The sequence below is a fragment of the Mandrillus leucophaeus genome, unplaced genomic scaffold (genome assembly GCF_000951045.1).
Source record: "Mandrillus leucophaeus isolate KB7577 unplaced genomic scaffold, Mleu.le_1.0 Scaffold572, whole genome shotgun sequence".
In the NCBI taxonomy this organism is placed as follows: Eukaryota; Metazoa; Chordata; class Mammalia; order Primates; family Cercopithecidae; genus Mandrillus; species Mandrillus leucophaeus.
This window is the reverse complement of record NW_012106164.1, coordinates 1,415,799-1,431,456: the sequence shown is the minus strand read 5'-3', so window position 1 is coordinate 1,431,456 and position 15,658 is coordinate 1,415,799. Positions and strand designations below refer to the sequence as shown.

Sequence of the window (15,658 nt, the reverse complement as noted above, 5' to 3'; positions counted from 1 at the left end):
TGCAGCGTGTGGTGTTTTTTTCTTGGGTTCAAGGTTGGGCCATACTGTCCAGTTAGGAGCAGAGCACCTGCAGGGCACTGGTGAGTGGAGATGGGCCAGAGACAGGGCACCTGGGGTGACAGCACACATCCGTCCCAGCGGGACACTGTTGACTTACCTGTGGTGATGCTGGTATCAGTGACTTACCTGTGAGCTCACAGCTTATCTCTTGCACCAGACCTGGCCCAGCCAGTGTTTGATAAATGAGGGAGGGACATGGTCGAGGAAGATGAGACCCTCCTGGGCTTGTGGAACATTGTCCCATGGAAGAAGGGATGGATTTAGTCTCCATTCTCCAGGTCTAGTGCCTCAGGCACATGTGCAGGCTGGCCCTGCCCTGCGGTCATCTGCGAGGCTCCTGTGCCCCTTTACCTAGTGGCTTTGGCCCCCTAAACGGTGCGTGTGATGTTATAACTGTTGTGTGTATCGTCCATGTGCTGGGGAAGAGTGTCTGTGGGTTTTGCCAAATTCCTGATGGCGAGAGGGACTCTGAACAAATTAGGAATCAGTGTCCTCCACCATGAGCTGCTAGAGACCAGCCCTGGCGGGCTCACCAAGCCTGATGCCATTCAGATGTGCGGACACCAATGCTCTTCTGGAATAGAAGCAAACCAAAGGCAAGTCAAGGGAGAAGAGAGACCAGCAGGCAAACTGGGGCCTGAGCAGGAGGGGGTGACACTCCTCCTAGTGGGCCCACCACTAGAACAGCCCTTTAAGAGGTGAAACTGCCATCCTGCCATCCAGGTGAGTGAGTGACAGACACCCCAGGCTTGACACCATCTTTACCAGGTGTGGGCAACTCTGCTTCAACGTAGAGGATGTGTTGCTTGATCACCTGAAAAACTTTCATCAAACCGCACATGTAACAGCATGAAGAGGCTATTGGAGCACCAGCCCTGCCCTCAAAACCATCCTGCCTTAGGAGTTTCATGCTGATGTGGACATTCTGAGCCAACGATTGAAGTTTAATAGAGGAGTTTCTATGTAGCCTACAATGAAAAGTCGGGAGTCCTGCTGTGGCCGAAGGAATCCTCCTCCACGCTCTTGAACATCGCAGTCAAATAAGGCCAGGGCATGGCCCGGGAGCCCTCACAGCTGAAGGAGCAGCCTCAATTGAAAAAAAAAAAAAAAAGATGCTTTAAAAAGGAGGAGAAAAAAAGACGTTTCTTTATTAAGCAGCTGCAGCTACATTTATTTTGTAATGGAAATAAGTGAGTGTGCCCAGCACCTTTGAAAGAGAAATTTGAGGTGAGACTATTTAAGAATGGAGTGAATCTTCACGGTAGGGGTGTCCACTGTGCTGAGAAAGATTCCTGGCACCTTCTGAGATGAGCATTGTGAATTCTTCAGACTCAGGGTCACAAGGTGCTGCTCCCCCATCCCACCCCTGAGGGGTAAAAGCTAGGGGACATTGATTTTTTCATTTATTTTTAGTGAAAAGTTGTAGTAAGTGTCACAGAGTCAGATGCCCCTGGGCCAGGCAGGTTGGCGAGCAGAGCTAGTGACACGAGGTGAGGCCCTTCCGGGGGACATCTGTGCTAAGCCCCAGCTCATGGTTGGCATCAGGATGCCAATTATTTTTAAGAGAACTGAGAAACCCAGATTTTTTATGTGGCAACTCAGTTTTCAAGTGACGAATTCAGAGCTGTGAAAAAATACCTCGCGTGGTGGCTCATGTCTGTAATCCCAAGACTTTTGAAGCCAAGATAGGAGGATCGCTTAAGCTCAGGAGTTCAAGACTAGCCCGGGCAACATGGTGAAACCATGTCTCAAAAACAAAAATACAAAAATTAGCCAGGCATGGTGGCACGCACTTGTAGTCCCAGCTCCTCAGGAGGCTGCGGTGGGAGGATCGCCTGAGCCCAGGAAGTCAAGGATTCAGTGAGCCAAGATCACGGCACTGCACTCCAGTCTAGGTGACAGAGCGAGACCCTGTCTCAAAAAAATAAAATTTAAAAAAAATCTCGTGAGCAACGTGTCCATCCACCAGCTGACGCTGGCCTGTGCATCTGCAACTCACACCCTCCAATTTAAACATTTTTATCTTTCAGTTCAAGTCTCTTCAAAATATCCCTCTTCAACATGGCCCCTTCAAACTGCTGTGGCTGGTGGGCCCTGGCATGGGAGGCATGTGTGGAAGGAACAGGATGTGGACACAGGATGGGAGGACCTCTGTTAGTCCCAGACCGGAGGCCTCTCACTTCTCCTGGACAGTTGCCTCTCTCCCTGCACCTGACCCGACCTGCTTCTGCCCAGAAAGTCTGGGCCGTGACCACAGATGCTGCCCCTCAAGGCAGTCTTCTCTGTTGGAACCTGTAAGCCCCACACTCTGGATGTTGGGGGAGACAAAGGGAGGGTCTTGATGTGTCTGACCCAGGGGACTGCAAAGCTTTTATCCCCAAATCCTTGTCTCCAGGTTCCTCCCCTCAACCAGAACTATGGAATCCCTCCTTCCTTCCTTCCTTCCTTCCTGGTCCCTCAAGCCAACAGGCTAAGGGCACAAGGGGCAAACCCAGGACTGAACTAGCCACCGGCCCTTAGGATGCTGCTCACCCACAGAGAGGAGGAGGTAGGGCCCTGCCTGGGTTTCTTCTGCCAGGGTCAGCTGTCCACTTCAGAACACACAAAGCTGGGGCCTCCAATCCCTCTACAGCCACGGCAGCCATCAGGGCTCTGGGCGGATGCAGTTAGCAAGAGATATTTATAAATCAGATGTTTGTAAAGCCCGTGTGTCTACACTGGAGCCTCCTGGAGTCGTGTTCTTGGGCCAAGTTTGTCCTGGGCTGCTCTAGACAGCCCACCTACTCCCTTTCCCAAGGGTGAGGAGAAGCCAGCCCAGACCGAGGGCTTCTGGCCCTGGGCAGGGGCCCAGCAGTTGCACTGGACACAAGGTGAAGGCCAGTGAGCACTTTCCTTCCAGGGAAAGGTCCCAGGGGATGGGCCCTCCAGGGCCATGCAGAGAAACAGCTGAGGCTTTCCAGCTCCAGGCAGCTGGTTCTGGGGATGTGGCTGCAGCCAAAGTGAAACCTTGGGGAGGTGTTTGGTGCAGCAAAGGACAGGAAAATTATTTCAGGCATTTGTGGGCTGTCTGCCCTGAGCTCCCTGGGCACAGCAGGGCACAATTATTTCTTCTGAGCCTGGGTCACTGATGACCCATCAAACCTCTCCCAGAAACAAGTCCCCAGAGCTTCTTCCTCCTTTCTTTCCTAGCCTTATTAAAACAAAACAAAATAATCTCATTTTACACTATTGTAAATAGAACCGTGATTTGTTTCATAATTTGCATAGCCAGTGTCACGTACTGAAGATAGTTCTATTATGTTTCCAACGCAGTTTTCACTTCTGGGGAAAGCTGGGGTTGCATATGGCCCCACCCTGGCTTTTTCTTCCCTCCGCCACCCTGTTACATTTGTGATGACAATGAACAATGAGGACACAGAATTTCAGGAGTTCACAATTTAGTTTTTATTTGAACCCAGGTTGCTTGGCGCTGCCTGCTACAGGACCCCTGGACAGACACTGGCCATCCTCTGACTTGCAGACCGGCCAGTTGTCAGTTGGAGAAGCGCAGCAGCTCCTCATCCCCTGTGGACACAGAGAGACTCAGGGAGGGGTCCGTGGGCAGGGACACTCAGGGGAGGGAAGGCAGCTGTTGCCTGGGGCCAGTAACCTCTGCTTGCTGATGATTTATCTCCAAAGGGCATTCCACGAAATGATCAGCTTTTTTTTTCCTCTTCTGGTTTACCACAGGTGCCATTTTCCAGTGGGAAAATCAAGGCACCAGCATCTTGAATGGTTGCTGTTCCCTGGAATGCTATTACTGTCATCATTGTATCGTTGTCGTTAGTAGTAGTAGCAGTTGCTGTTAGCTGAGTACTAACTCCGCGTCAGGTACTGGGAAGGCTGGGAGGCAGGTGCTTTGTCCCATTTTACAAGAGAATACTGACACTCAGATTGGCACTTGCTCAATGTTGCAGGCGCAGAATTAGAACCCAGCTCTGCACCACTCCTCAGTCAGCCCTGCATACCCTCTGCCAGTGCCTGGCTAGTACCTCCCCAAGGCCCAAATCCAGCTGGGGTAAGGCCCCAGGCTCGGCCCCATTTCAGAGAGTAGATGGGCTGCACAACAGAGTCCAGAACTCAGCTCTTCAAACCCCTACTCCTCCCAGGGCTCTCCCACCTCGACTCCAACAGCCCCTCAGCCCAGCCTGGCACCCTGCAGGGCTGCCTACCATCACCAGGGACACCGCAGTACTCTCTGCACTCCTTCTCAGTGTAGAACTTGTTCCCGTTGCCCTGGCAGCCCCCGTAGGTGAAGAGGACGCACTTCCCCTTGACAGCATCAAATGCCCAGAGTTGGATGAAGGCTCGGCAGGGGCCCCGGACTATGGGGAGATTGCAGGCCGCTGTGGAGTGGAGAGAAGCATGGAACATGAGAAACCCTGTGACTGCTGATCAGACATACATGAGACTGCGGAGCCAGAGGGCCCTGCTCATCTAGAACACCTCATCCCTCTTTGACAGATGGGGAAACTGAGGCCCACAGAAAGAAAATGATTTGCCCGAGGTCCTCCACATCCAAAGGTGGAATTCCTATGATTTCAGGAAACTGCCTGGAGTTCTGCCACTGGAATGCCCTATCTTAGCTGCCTTTCCAATTCACAGGTGGTTTACTGGAGGGACAGGGTCCTGAGGGTGCAGAGTGCACAGGGGTGGGGGCCCGCACTCACCCACAGTTCGGCAGGTCTGCAGACACTCCTTCTCTGTCATGAAGTTGTTACCGTTGCCCATGCAGCCGCCATACTGGAAAGTCTCACAGGCCATGGATGTGCCATTATAGAAATACCTGCTGGTCATTCCCATGCAGGGACCGGCCGAGTGGCCCAGCTGGCAGGAATCTAGGGAGGGGCAGACCAGCAGCACTGACCAAGTGTTGACTGTGTACCCATTATCAGGCTGGGCACTTGATATGTGCCATCTTACTTAATTTTCACTAAAAGGATTATCAACTCTTTTTTAGATAAGCCAACTGACTCTCAGAGAGGTGAAGTAACTTGCCCAGGATCACATAGAGCTAAGATTCAAAACCCTGTCTCCAAAACCAATGCCCGTTCCACTCCATGTCATGGGGAGTTACCAGTGAACCACAGGCCCACTGTCCCCCTGTATTGGTCTTGTCTGCCCCCAAACTCTGTAATAGTAGTTGATAACATATTCACCAGCACCCACACTGGCCAGCCTGATCTTTTCACCAAGTCCCACCCACCCTGCCTTTGCTCCCATTGTTCCTTGCCCCCTGGAATGCCACCCTCCATAAAACTTTACCTGGATGCCTGGACACTGCGTGAATTCCCCTTTCTCCATGAAGTCCTGATCCCTTCACCCCACCAACCTCTCAGCTCCCCCAGCCCTTTAGCTGACCCTTCCTTTTGGGTCCATCACTTTCTCCCTTGGATGCCTCCCCCACTAGACCAGAAGTTCCAAAATGACACAAGTGGTCTATATGATCCCAGTGCCCAGCACAGGGGCTGGGGCAGAGCAGGGTTCAGTGTTTGCTGATTGAGTTGGAGAGGAAGTTGTTCATGAACACTGTCAACTACACAAAGCATTCCCATGTCCCTCCCCAACTTGCTTCTACAAAAGCCCTGATGTTCAGCCCCACAGGCTATTATCCCATAATATGGAAGAGGAAACCAAGGCTAGGAGGCCACACAGTCATGCAGACAGGGCAAGAACCAGCTTCTCATCATGGAGCTGACAGATCTCAAGCTCAGGACCACGCTTCTTGCTCCTCTCTCTGCCCCCACAACCCCTGGCAGAGTGCAGGGTACTTGATTTGCCTTTTCTCAGTCTAGCCCTTGAGTCTCTAACAGATAAAGAGACTGCAGTGATAAGAGCAGCCAGTGTGAGTCAACTGTCGGCCCTTCCTTTCTGGAGTATGGCGGCGGAGGGGGGGTGGGGGGCGGTGAAAAGGCAGGTGCTCATTACCTTCTTTCTTGGTGACATCAGTTACCAGTTGCCCACCCCCTGATCCTTCCTCTTCTTGGGGTAGCACAGCCCTCCGGGCTCTCTGCGGGGGAGAGAAAGAGAAGAAGCAGTTGCAGACCCCTTACCATTATTGTCTCCTGTAACCCTGGAATATATACATGAACAACTTGCTTTGGGAATCAGGGTGTAGGTAGGAACACAGCTCCTAGACTGGTTAAAGGACTGCTTTCCCAAAAGTATCAACCTGAATTCCTGAATGGGCATCAGAGGACAGATTTCTGATCTGAAGTGAAATTCAAAACCATGAGGTATGACAACAGCCCCATATCCAACTTCCAGTTGAAGTGCCTAAAGGAATATAGTAATGAAGAGAAGGTATCTCCCAGAGTTGGAAACCAGGGGAGAGCAGCACCCTCACACTAAAGATGTGAAGGCATTGGTGCACAGCAGAGCACAGGTGCAACTGGTTTACAGGAAGTGCTGACCAGATCATCATCAGCTGCTTGCAGAAAAAAAAAAAATCCAGAGAGAAAGAAGGGACCCTGGAACTGATCCTAACTCCTTGTTGTGGTGGTGGGGACTGCAGAGCAGGGCAGGTTGCCAAAGCTGTCAAGAGGGCCTCTGGGTGTAGAGTCCCTGAGGCAGGATCCCAAGGCAATTATAGAAGAAATGAGCAGGAAACTGCTGGCCAGTAGGCAGTAGCCCTGCCCACAGGTGAGACCTGGAACTTGAGAAGGTAGCTGTAGTAATCTCAAAATTTCTCATCTCCTTTTCAGGGGCAACAGAACACTGTGAAAACTGTCAGGGACTTTCTCTGTCTTCCAGACCAGTCTTAAGCTGGTGGCATATAGGCTTTCCTTGATGAGGATAGAGAAATGGAGAAAAGTCGTGGGACAAGTTAAAAACTGCAGCTGCCAGAATTGGATTGGGCTGAAGAAATACCCTCACTAAATGGGAGATATTCTGGATCTTCTGGAATTCAGGTTGATGGCAGTAAGAAACAGAAGAACACTAAAACCTTCCCTGAAATTCAAGATGATATGCATCCAAAAAACAAAACCAAACAAACCAAAAAGATGGCATACATTCGTATAACAGGAGCCTACGGTGATGGAAATGAGTATGTGAAAGTAGAAAATTGTTGAACATTAAAATGATGTTGAATTTAACCACACCATAGAGATGATGAAGTGCAGTTTCTATGCTATGGGAAATAAACCCACATAATAGGATTTCCAGGAGAGAAAATCAATACAGAAATAATAAAAGAAAACTTCTTTTGAGTTGAAGAAAGATTCAAGTTGCCCAATTATAGGGAAAAGGGGAATCCGGCAAAATTAGTGAAGAGCTCCTTCTTGGACATTCCTAGGGACAAAGAATAAAGAGCCTGGTGGCCTTCAGAGTAAATGACAGCATTTAATGACAGAAGCCCCAGAGCAATATCTGAGGGTTTTAAGAGGGAAAAGATTGTAACCCTGGGATCCTGCACTCATCCAAACCACTGGCCGTATGATAAAACCACAGAAAGACATTCTCAGCCTTGCAAGGATTTAGACATTTGCCACCCATGTATCTTTCCTGAAAAAATTACTTGTAGACATAGTCCCACCAATTGAGAAGGGAATCTAAATGCCAGAAATTAAAGATGTAATGGCAAAGAAATAATAAGATATAAAGCCAATAAAATATAGAGTTAAATAATAAATAATTGCTAACATGGTTACGTGATTTACTGGAAATATTTAGAAACAATTCTTTAAAAAAAATAAAGGTAGAAAATGTAAACAATTTCCGATCATATCCACAAAAACAGGTATGGGGAAAAATCTGAAAGGATAATCATGGTGAGAAACAGGGGAAATAGAAGTGTGCTGTATTTCACTCTTTTGCAAGGGGAGTCATTAGCTGTGGTTTCATTCTTGACATTGATAAAGAAATACAGATTTACTTGACATCTGAATTAAAATAGCAAATTGAAACTCTCTTCTAGAGTTCTCCCCCCAAAACCTAGTATTTAGCTAAAAAAATGAGTTTAAAAGCATAACCCCAGTCCCCAAATTGTCATCAGTGTCACTCAAACAAAGAAAGGAGTCCCACTTAAAGCCAAAAACTTTAAAACTGGCAACCAGGGAAAAAAACACAAGACATTTTGGAACTGAATAGAATGGCTCAGCTGAGCCCTCCAACCTCCAGGCCTGGTATGTCATCAGATTTATAATTTTTCCTAATACTTCTAAATCCAGAAGGAGAAAACGGAGGGGCACTCCATCCCTTTCCTTTCCTGACAGAGGAGTAGTGAAAATGCCTTTTGGAGAGAAAGGAGTAAAAAGCAAAAATGGAGTTCATGGAATGGGAAGAAGAGCAGTAAAAGTTCCAGGGCTATGCAATTGAGTGCTCCAGGACACGTTGCTGTGGGATAGATTATATCACACCAGCCCCCCCGCCTCCAGGGATAATGGGCCCCATCCAGAACATTCAGCAGTCCTTCCAAACAGAAGCAGAGGAAGGATGTTATGGATTGAACTGTGTCCCCCAAAATTCATATACTGGGGTCCTAACCCCCCAGAACCTCAGAATGTAACCTTATTTGGAAATCGGATTGTTCAGATGCAACAAATTAAGATGAGATTATTAGGGTGGACCCTAATCCGATATGGGTGGTGTCCTTATAAACAGGGGCGATTCGCACACATAGAGAACTCCCTGTGAAGATAAAGGGAGGAATTGGGATGATGCTTTTAACAAGCCAGGGAACACCAAAGACTGCCAGCAAACCACCAGAGGCCATGGGAGAGGCACGGCACTTTCTCGAAGCCCGCAGAAGGAACCAATCCTACCAGCAACTTGATCTTGGATTTCTGGCCTCCAGAACTGTGAGACAGCACATCGGCATTGTTTAACTCCCCATTTGTGGTTCTCTGTTATGGCAGCCCCAGGAAACACACAGATGGTACTCAGACACGCACGTGCACCTCGGGGCAGCTCCTCAGCCCACTGCCACCCCCACCATTTCCTTGGACTTTACAAAAGTTGATGAAACATAAAATACCCAGATCTTACACTAAAGTAGGATGGGGCTGGGGGGAGGTGGGAGTGGGCTCAAATTTATTGGGAAGAGGGCCAAGGAGTAAATGGCACTTCCCACTGTACCAGAACAAACAGAAAATCTGCATAAAGCTGACTAAGAAGGAGCAAGATGAAGAGAAATGGTACAGAAACTACCCAAACCCACTTCAGAAGTGAATAAAAAAATAAATAACCTGAATAAGAGAAAGAGCCTGACTGTGGTGGACACTTTCATAAACTGCTTGGATTCCCCTCAGCAATGGATGTACTTCCTCAGTCGCCGACAGTGCTGCTGTCAGACAGCTCCCAGGGGTCAGCCTGGGGACTGTGGCAGCTAAAGGAGTCATCTCACCCAAGGTCATGCCCACCTCCCAGACTGATCAACACGGGGGTATTAGGACTCAGCCCCTTTGCAGCATCTTGGGACATCTCTGAAGTGTCAGAGGTCCCTGTGGTGTTGGCTGAGGCATTGTAACTGCATCGCAGCTGGACTGCTTCCTCTGCCCAATCTTGCCTTCATGCCTTCTCCCCTACAGGTGTTGGTCCTGGGGAACCCAACCTGTGACACTAGAAGAAAACAGAACTCAAGAAACAGAAGGAAATTCCTCAATGCCTTCAAGCTATAGAATTACTTAATTAGAACATGCATTTATGCGCACGTGTGTGTGTGTGTGTGTGTGTGTAAAGATGAGGCTTGCTATGTTTCCCAGGCTGGTCTTGAACTCCTGGCCTCAAGCAATCCTCCTGCCTCAGCCTCCCAGAGTGCTAGGATTACAGGCATGAGCAAAAACAACAGAATAAGATGAAAAGAAGAAATCTGAGCCTACAGAAACAAATTGAGAACCAAAACAACATAAATTCAGAGCCAGTGAATAAATTAGAAATAGAAATAGCAAGGAACAGAATGAAATGACTGTCTGCAGAAGGAAATGACTGCTAAAAATGCAATGAATGTCATAGAAGAGAGACTGGTAATAATCCCAGTGAATGCAGATGGAAAAGACAAAGACATGAAAGCAACTGGGGAGAAACTAGTAGATGTGGAAGGCAAAGATGCTCCCAGATGCTAAAACAAGCGTTCCCGAGGTAGCAAAACCCAACAAAGGGAATGGAAGATAAACTCAATGATATCAAGAGAGATATCCCTCAAACACAGAAGAAATATAATCTGTACATGAAAAGAGAACATTGAATTCCAGGATGTATTATTATTATTATTATTATTATTATTATTATTATTATTTTGAGACGGAGTTTTGCTCTGTCACCCAGGCTGGAGTGCAGTGGTGCGATGTCAGCTCACTGCAACCTCTGCCTCCCCGGTTCAAGCGATTCTCCTGCCTCAGCCTTCCAAGTAGCTGGGACTACAGGCATGCGCCACCACACCCAGCTAATTTTTGCATTTTTATACAGGCGTGACCCACCATACCTGGCCCAGGATGTATTTTTTTAAATACAGACAAGATCTCACTGTTGCCCAGGCTAGAGTGCAGTGGCACAATCATAGCTCACTGTAACCTCGAACTCCTGCTGGGCTCAAGTAATACTCCCTCCTTAGCCTCCCGAGTTGCTGGGACGACAAGTGCCACCCACCGAGCTGGCTAATTTAAAAAACAAATAAAAAAACAAACACTTTTTGTAGAGATGGAATCTCACTATGTTGCTCAGACTGGTCTCAAACTCCTGACCTCAAGTGATCCTCCTGCCTCAGCCTCCCAAAGAGATGAGATTACAGGAATGAGCCACTGCGCCCAACCCCCAATAAATTTTTATGCCGAATTTTCAGCATCAAGACAGGTTTTGTTAAGATGTTGATTTTAATGATAAAGTTTTCCCAGGCATCTGAACAGAAGAAACAAATTGCCTACAAAGAGAAGAAATATCACACGGGTCTCGGGCTTTATCATAGCGATAATCAGCGCTTGAGAACAATGGAGTAACATATGCAAAGTTCTAAGGGAAGAAACACACGACCCGAGATTGTTGCAAACAAGCAAAATGGCATCAAATATGAAGGAAACTGACAGACCTTCTCAAACATGGGAGAATTCATGGACTGAAACACTCATGAACCCTCCTCAAAAACACCACCTGGCAAAGAAATGGCACTAATTAAGAGAATAATAGGAATAAATAACTCAGGAACAGAGAAGCTGTGGTTATATTCCCTAAAGGTAAGAACAGCATCCACTAAAATAGAGAACTACTCCTAAAAGATGGGATTATGGAGACAGAGAAGACGGGAATGGTATCGATCTAGACAATGAAAAAGACAGAAGAAAGAAGAGTTGCCACAGAGTTTCACTCTCAAAGAGAGTGCTCCTGTCTGTCTTTCAAATCACGGAGACAATAAATATACTCTTTAAAAATATACAGTGATGGCAGCCTCTTAAATGTCTTTTTACCACCTTGACGTTAGAAGAATCTTTAGGACATAAATCCTCTTGTGAATAAATATTTATTTGAAGTTCAAGAACTCCACTTCAGTTTCCTTAAGAAAAAATTCAGAAGGCCAGGCACAGTGGCTCACGCCTGTAATCCCAGCACTTCGGGAGACGAAAGTGGGTGGATTTCCTGAGGTCAGGAGTTCGAGACCAGCCTGGCCAACATGGCAAAACCCTGTCTCTACTAAAAAAAATAAAATAAAATAAAAATTAGCCAGGCATGGTGGTGGGCACCTGTAATCCCAGCTACTCAGGAGGCTGAGGCAAGAGAATCACTTGAACCTAGGAGGCAGAGGTTGAAGTGAGCCAAGATCCTGCCACTGCACTCCAGCTTGGGTGACAGAGTGGGACTCTGTCTCAATTAAACAAAAAATTCGAATAAAACCACAATTAATGCTTTTAAAAATTAGAAATAGCACTTGTGACATAATCCCACTTAATAACAGTGTATCTAAATTTGATCATCCATTTGTCCTTTTTTCTGTAAGTCCTTTTATCCATATGTGTGGCAAGATTTCAGAAACTGTGTGACTGCTGATAGTTTTGAGGTGGTGAGATTTAAAAAAAAAAAAACTTTTACTTATCTTTACACTTTTCTACATTCCTTTAATTCTTCATAATGACCATTTATTAGTTTTGTAAGATCAATAGTCATTTTCTTTTAAAATATAGGAACAAATACCTAATGTGTTAACTGTTAATTCCACATAGGAACAAGGACATTTGGTCTTTTTGTGGGGAGTTTATAGTTTTGCAATTTTCAAGAATATTTTTCTAAATAAACATATATATTCATAGATATACACACATAGATATACACACACATATACCCATGTACATACATACATCGGTAGAATAGGATATATGATTTTCCAAATAATCAGAGAAAAGAGAATGAAGAATGTGTAATCAATATGGCAAAATGCAGGAAAATAAAAGGGAAGCGTAAGAAAGCCCCCAAAATCAGAAGGCAACATAGGAAAAGAGATGGTTTGAGAAGCTGCTTGTTCTCAGGTTTGCTGATTTTTAGGGACATCAATTGATTTATTTTCATGGACTGAATATCATTATTTCATTATTATTACTATTTCATTATTGAGTGTTTTACTTCTTTTAGACAGTTTTAGGCACTGTGCTAAGGACTTTTCCATATGTCATTAAATTCTACCACAAGCCTGGAAGGTAAGTGTAATTATCCCGTTTCGAAGATGAGAAAAGTGAGGTCCAGATGGATTGGCAACTAGCCCAGGTGGCAGAATCAAGATGGAGCCCCAGTGAGTCTGACTTCAACACTCATGCCCATCACTGCCTCCTCTCAACCCCTCCCCATGACTCTGCCGCCCTCTGCAGGAGGATCAAGCGTGCACCATGCCTGGGGCAGAGTGGGGTGGGAAGGGGTGGGATGGGGTCGGGGGATCAGGCACTCACCGGGATTAAGATTGGCTCTGGTTCCTGCTCCCCAGGGACACATTCACCTAGGCCACAGAGCAGGAGAGAGGAGTGAATAAGAGGACCAGGCTCAGGGGCCATCCTAGACCCAGACTTGTTTCTTTGGTGAGCATCGTGCTGGGAACTTGTCATGCCTTAGTCCACTTCATGAATGGTCCTGCCTGCGTGGCTTGCTCAAGGCCATTCACTGGAAAAGCAACGGACTGGTGACTGAACCATCATTACCATCTGTCCACCCCACCCCACCCCACTAGCATCATTTTATAGGCATCATGGCAAGAATAGCAAGAGCTAACACTGAGCATTTATGAGCACATTGCTGTTGTGCTTATATTGCATTGCCTTTTACAGCAACTTCTAAGGAAGGTGTTATTATGCCCAATATACAGATGAGGGAAATGAGGCCCTGAGAGGTTGACTAGCCAGAGGCCACACAGTTAAGTTTGAATCCAGGTGCTCTTGATGGCAGCAGTGGGCCATCCGGAGTGTCCGCTGCCATCACACCGGCTGCAGCAGGGAGGCACGAGGGTCTGTTACTCCAGACCCTGGCCCCATGTTGCCATTCTCGCCCACCATCATTGCAGAGAGGTCGTGGGGAGGAGGCTGACAGTCCCCGGATCCCACCTCTGGGAGCCCCTGGAGCCTGCCACCCTGGGCGCCGTCACAGTGGGGCTGGGCTGAGTCACCTGCCAGCAGGGGAGCAATACAATTGGGCAGAGAGGGCCCCTGGGGCGGGGCTGGGCCCAGGGCATTGCTGTGCTTGCACACAGAGCACAGGGCTGGGCCTGGGGTGTGGAGCTGGGGCTATGCTTCGGGGGCCTGGGGCAGGAAATGGGAGTGGCGCCCACTTCAGGGACCTAGCCAGTGGTGCGGCCACCAGGCCCACCCCACTGAGGGCACCGGGTTCCTGTGCCACGGGAGGAGGCTCTGTGTGAAGCCACCGGGGGCCATGTCCCCAGGGTCCACCCCACATTGGGGTGACCGCCAAGCCTGACACTCTGGATGGCTGGGCCTGGGGCCTACAATCCACTCCTGGAGGCAACCTTTAGGCAGGGCTGCGAGCCAGGCAAGGGGAGCCTCAGGCCACCCCTGAGTGCTGTGGCCATGGAGGAAGCTTGTCACGATGTCACCCCAGCCCTAGACACCGGTCTGGGCCCACCAACAGCCCCTGCCCCAGGCTGCAAGGGGGTGCGGCTGGGGCTGCACACCCCATTGAGCTGGTGGGAGCTGGGCACAAGTGGGAGCCCTGCCCCTTCTGAGTTGGTGGGGCAGGAGCTCCCCGGGTGCAGCAGCAGCTGCGCTGCTGTGGCTGTGGACCCAGGCATGTCTGCACTCTCAGAGGCCCAGGAAGGTCCCCTGCCCACCGCAGACTCCAGGATGACTGCTCCCACTGCCTGGCTTCTCCCTGCTGTTGGTGCCTGCTTTATCTTGGAGCAAGATCAGGTCTGAGCCAGGGTGCTGCTGAAGCCTGGACAGGTGTGCACACGCTCAGGGCAGTGCTGACATGCCAGCTCCCAGTTGCCTCAGCCCCCTCCAGACTTTGGGTGTCAACAAGCATGAGAGGGAGGCCAAGTGGGGGCTGATGGCAGCTGGCACTGGCCTGGAGGCGCCCCTTGGTATGAATAGCCTGGGTGCCATGAATAGCAGCAGAAGGCAGACAGGCTCCTGAGTGGAAGGAGGCTGGTCCCCGGTGAAGCCCCACCTTCAAGCCGGGAAGGGCCTGAAGCCTGGGGGCTGGGCCACCAGTCCCATGAACCAGATGGGGAACTTGTGGTGCTTTTCCCTGGGCCTACCCGTGGCTGCCCATGGGCCAGTCAGTACAAACTTGCACACAGAGCGCCCATAGAAATCCCAGACTCAGCCAGACTAGAGGAAAGGACAGAGATGAAAACCCCAGGCTCAGCCAGATTCAAAGAGAAGACAGAGAGACAAGGGGAGACAATGGGATGACCTGCCTGCAGAGAGGAGCTTCCCATTCCCGGGTCTCCGCTCTGCTAGGAGCTGAACACTCATCAGAACACCCTGGCTGCAGAAAGGAGCTGCCCACGCAGGTCCCCTCCAAGCTGTTCTGTTGCTCAGTAAAGCTCCCCTTCATCTCGCTCACCCTACATTTGTCTGCATACCTCATTCTTTCTGGTCACAGGACAAGAGCTTAGGACCCATCAAATGGCAAGGCTAACTGTAACACAAACAGGGCTGAAACATGCCCCTTGCTCACCACATTGCAGGTGAAGAGAAGGAGAGAAAAGCTGTGGTCCTTTGGGGAGCCCAGACCTGGGAGCTCCCCGAGCCAGGACTCTGACTGCCTCTTTGGGGCCCTGCAGTTCCTGGCATCTCCAAGCTTCCAGGCACCACTCCATTCCCTGGTGCCAGCTGAGAAATCTGCTTGTGGTACCCGTGGTCCAGCCACACCCTTACAGAGTGCTGGCACCCATGCCAGCACCTGGAGCTGCCCACCCCACGGCAGCAGCCAGCATGTCTGACTACAGTGGCTGGACCCCACGCTCACTCATACACGCCTTGCTGCTTCATGCCTGAGTCGCAGTCTTCCTTGGAGGTGTGGGATCCAGGCCAGTAGCATGAGCCAAGCATAGCATAATCTACCAGGCCAAGTGGGTGGAACAAGCCCAGCAGACCCAAGCAAAACTCAGGCAAAGGCACCACCAGCCACA

The 15,658-nt window shown here is 49.0% G+C and overlaps 1 protein-coding gene across 1 annotated transcript in view; it reads right to left on the bottom strand.

Moving 5' to 3' along the window:
* Window positions 1-3,480: 3,480 nt before the first annotated feature.
* The window catches only part of AMBP (alpha-1-microglobulin/bikunin precursor), a 22,067-nt gene continuing 9,889 nt past the window's right edge, over window positions 3,481-15,658 (bottom strand). The window contains exons 6-10 of the mRNA XM_011998497.1: window positions 12,966-13,012; window positions 6,028-6,109; window positions 4,770-4,937; window positions 4,272-4,445; window positions 3,481-3,624 (exon numbers count right to left, since the gene is read on the bottom strand). Coding sequence (XP_011853887.1) covers window positions 3,593-3,624; window positions 4,272-4,445; window positions 4,770-4,937; window positions 6,028-6,109; window positions 12,966-13,012 — 503 coding nt within the window. The 3' untranslated portion in view covers window positions 3,481-3,592. The remainder of the gene's footprint in view (window positions 3,625-4,271; window positions 4,446-4,769; window positions 4,938-6,027; window positions 6,110-12,965; window positions 13,013-15,658) is intronic.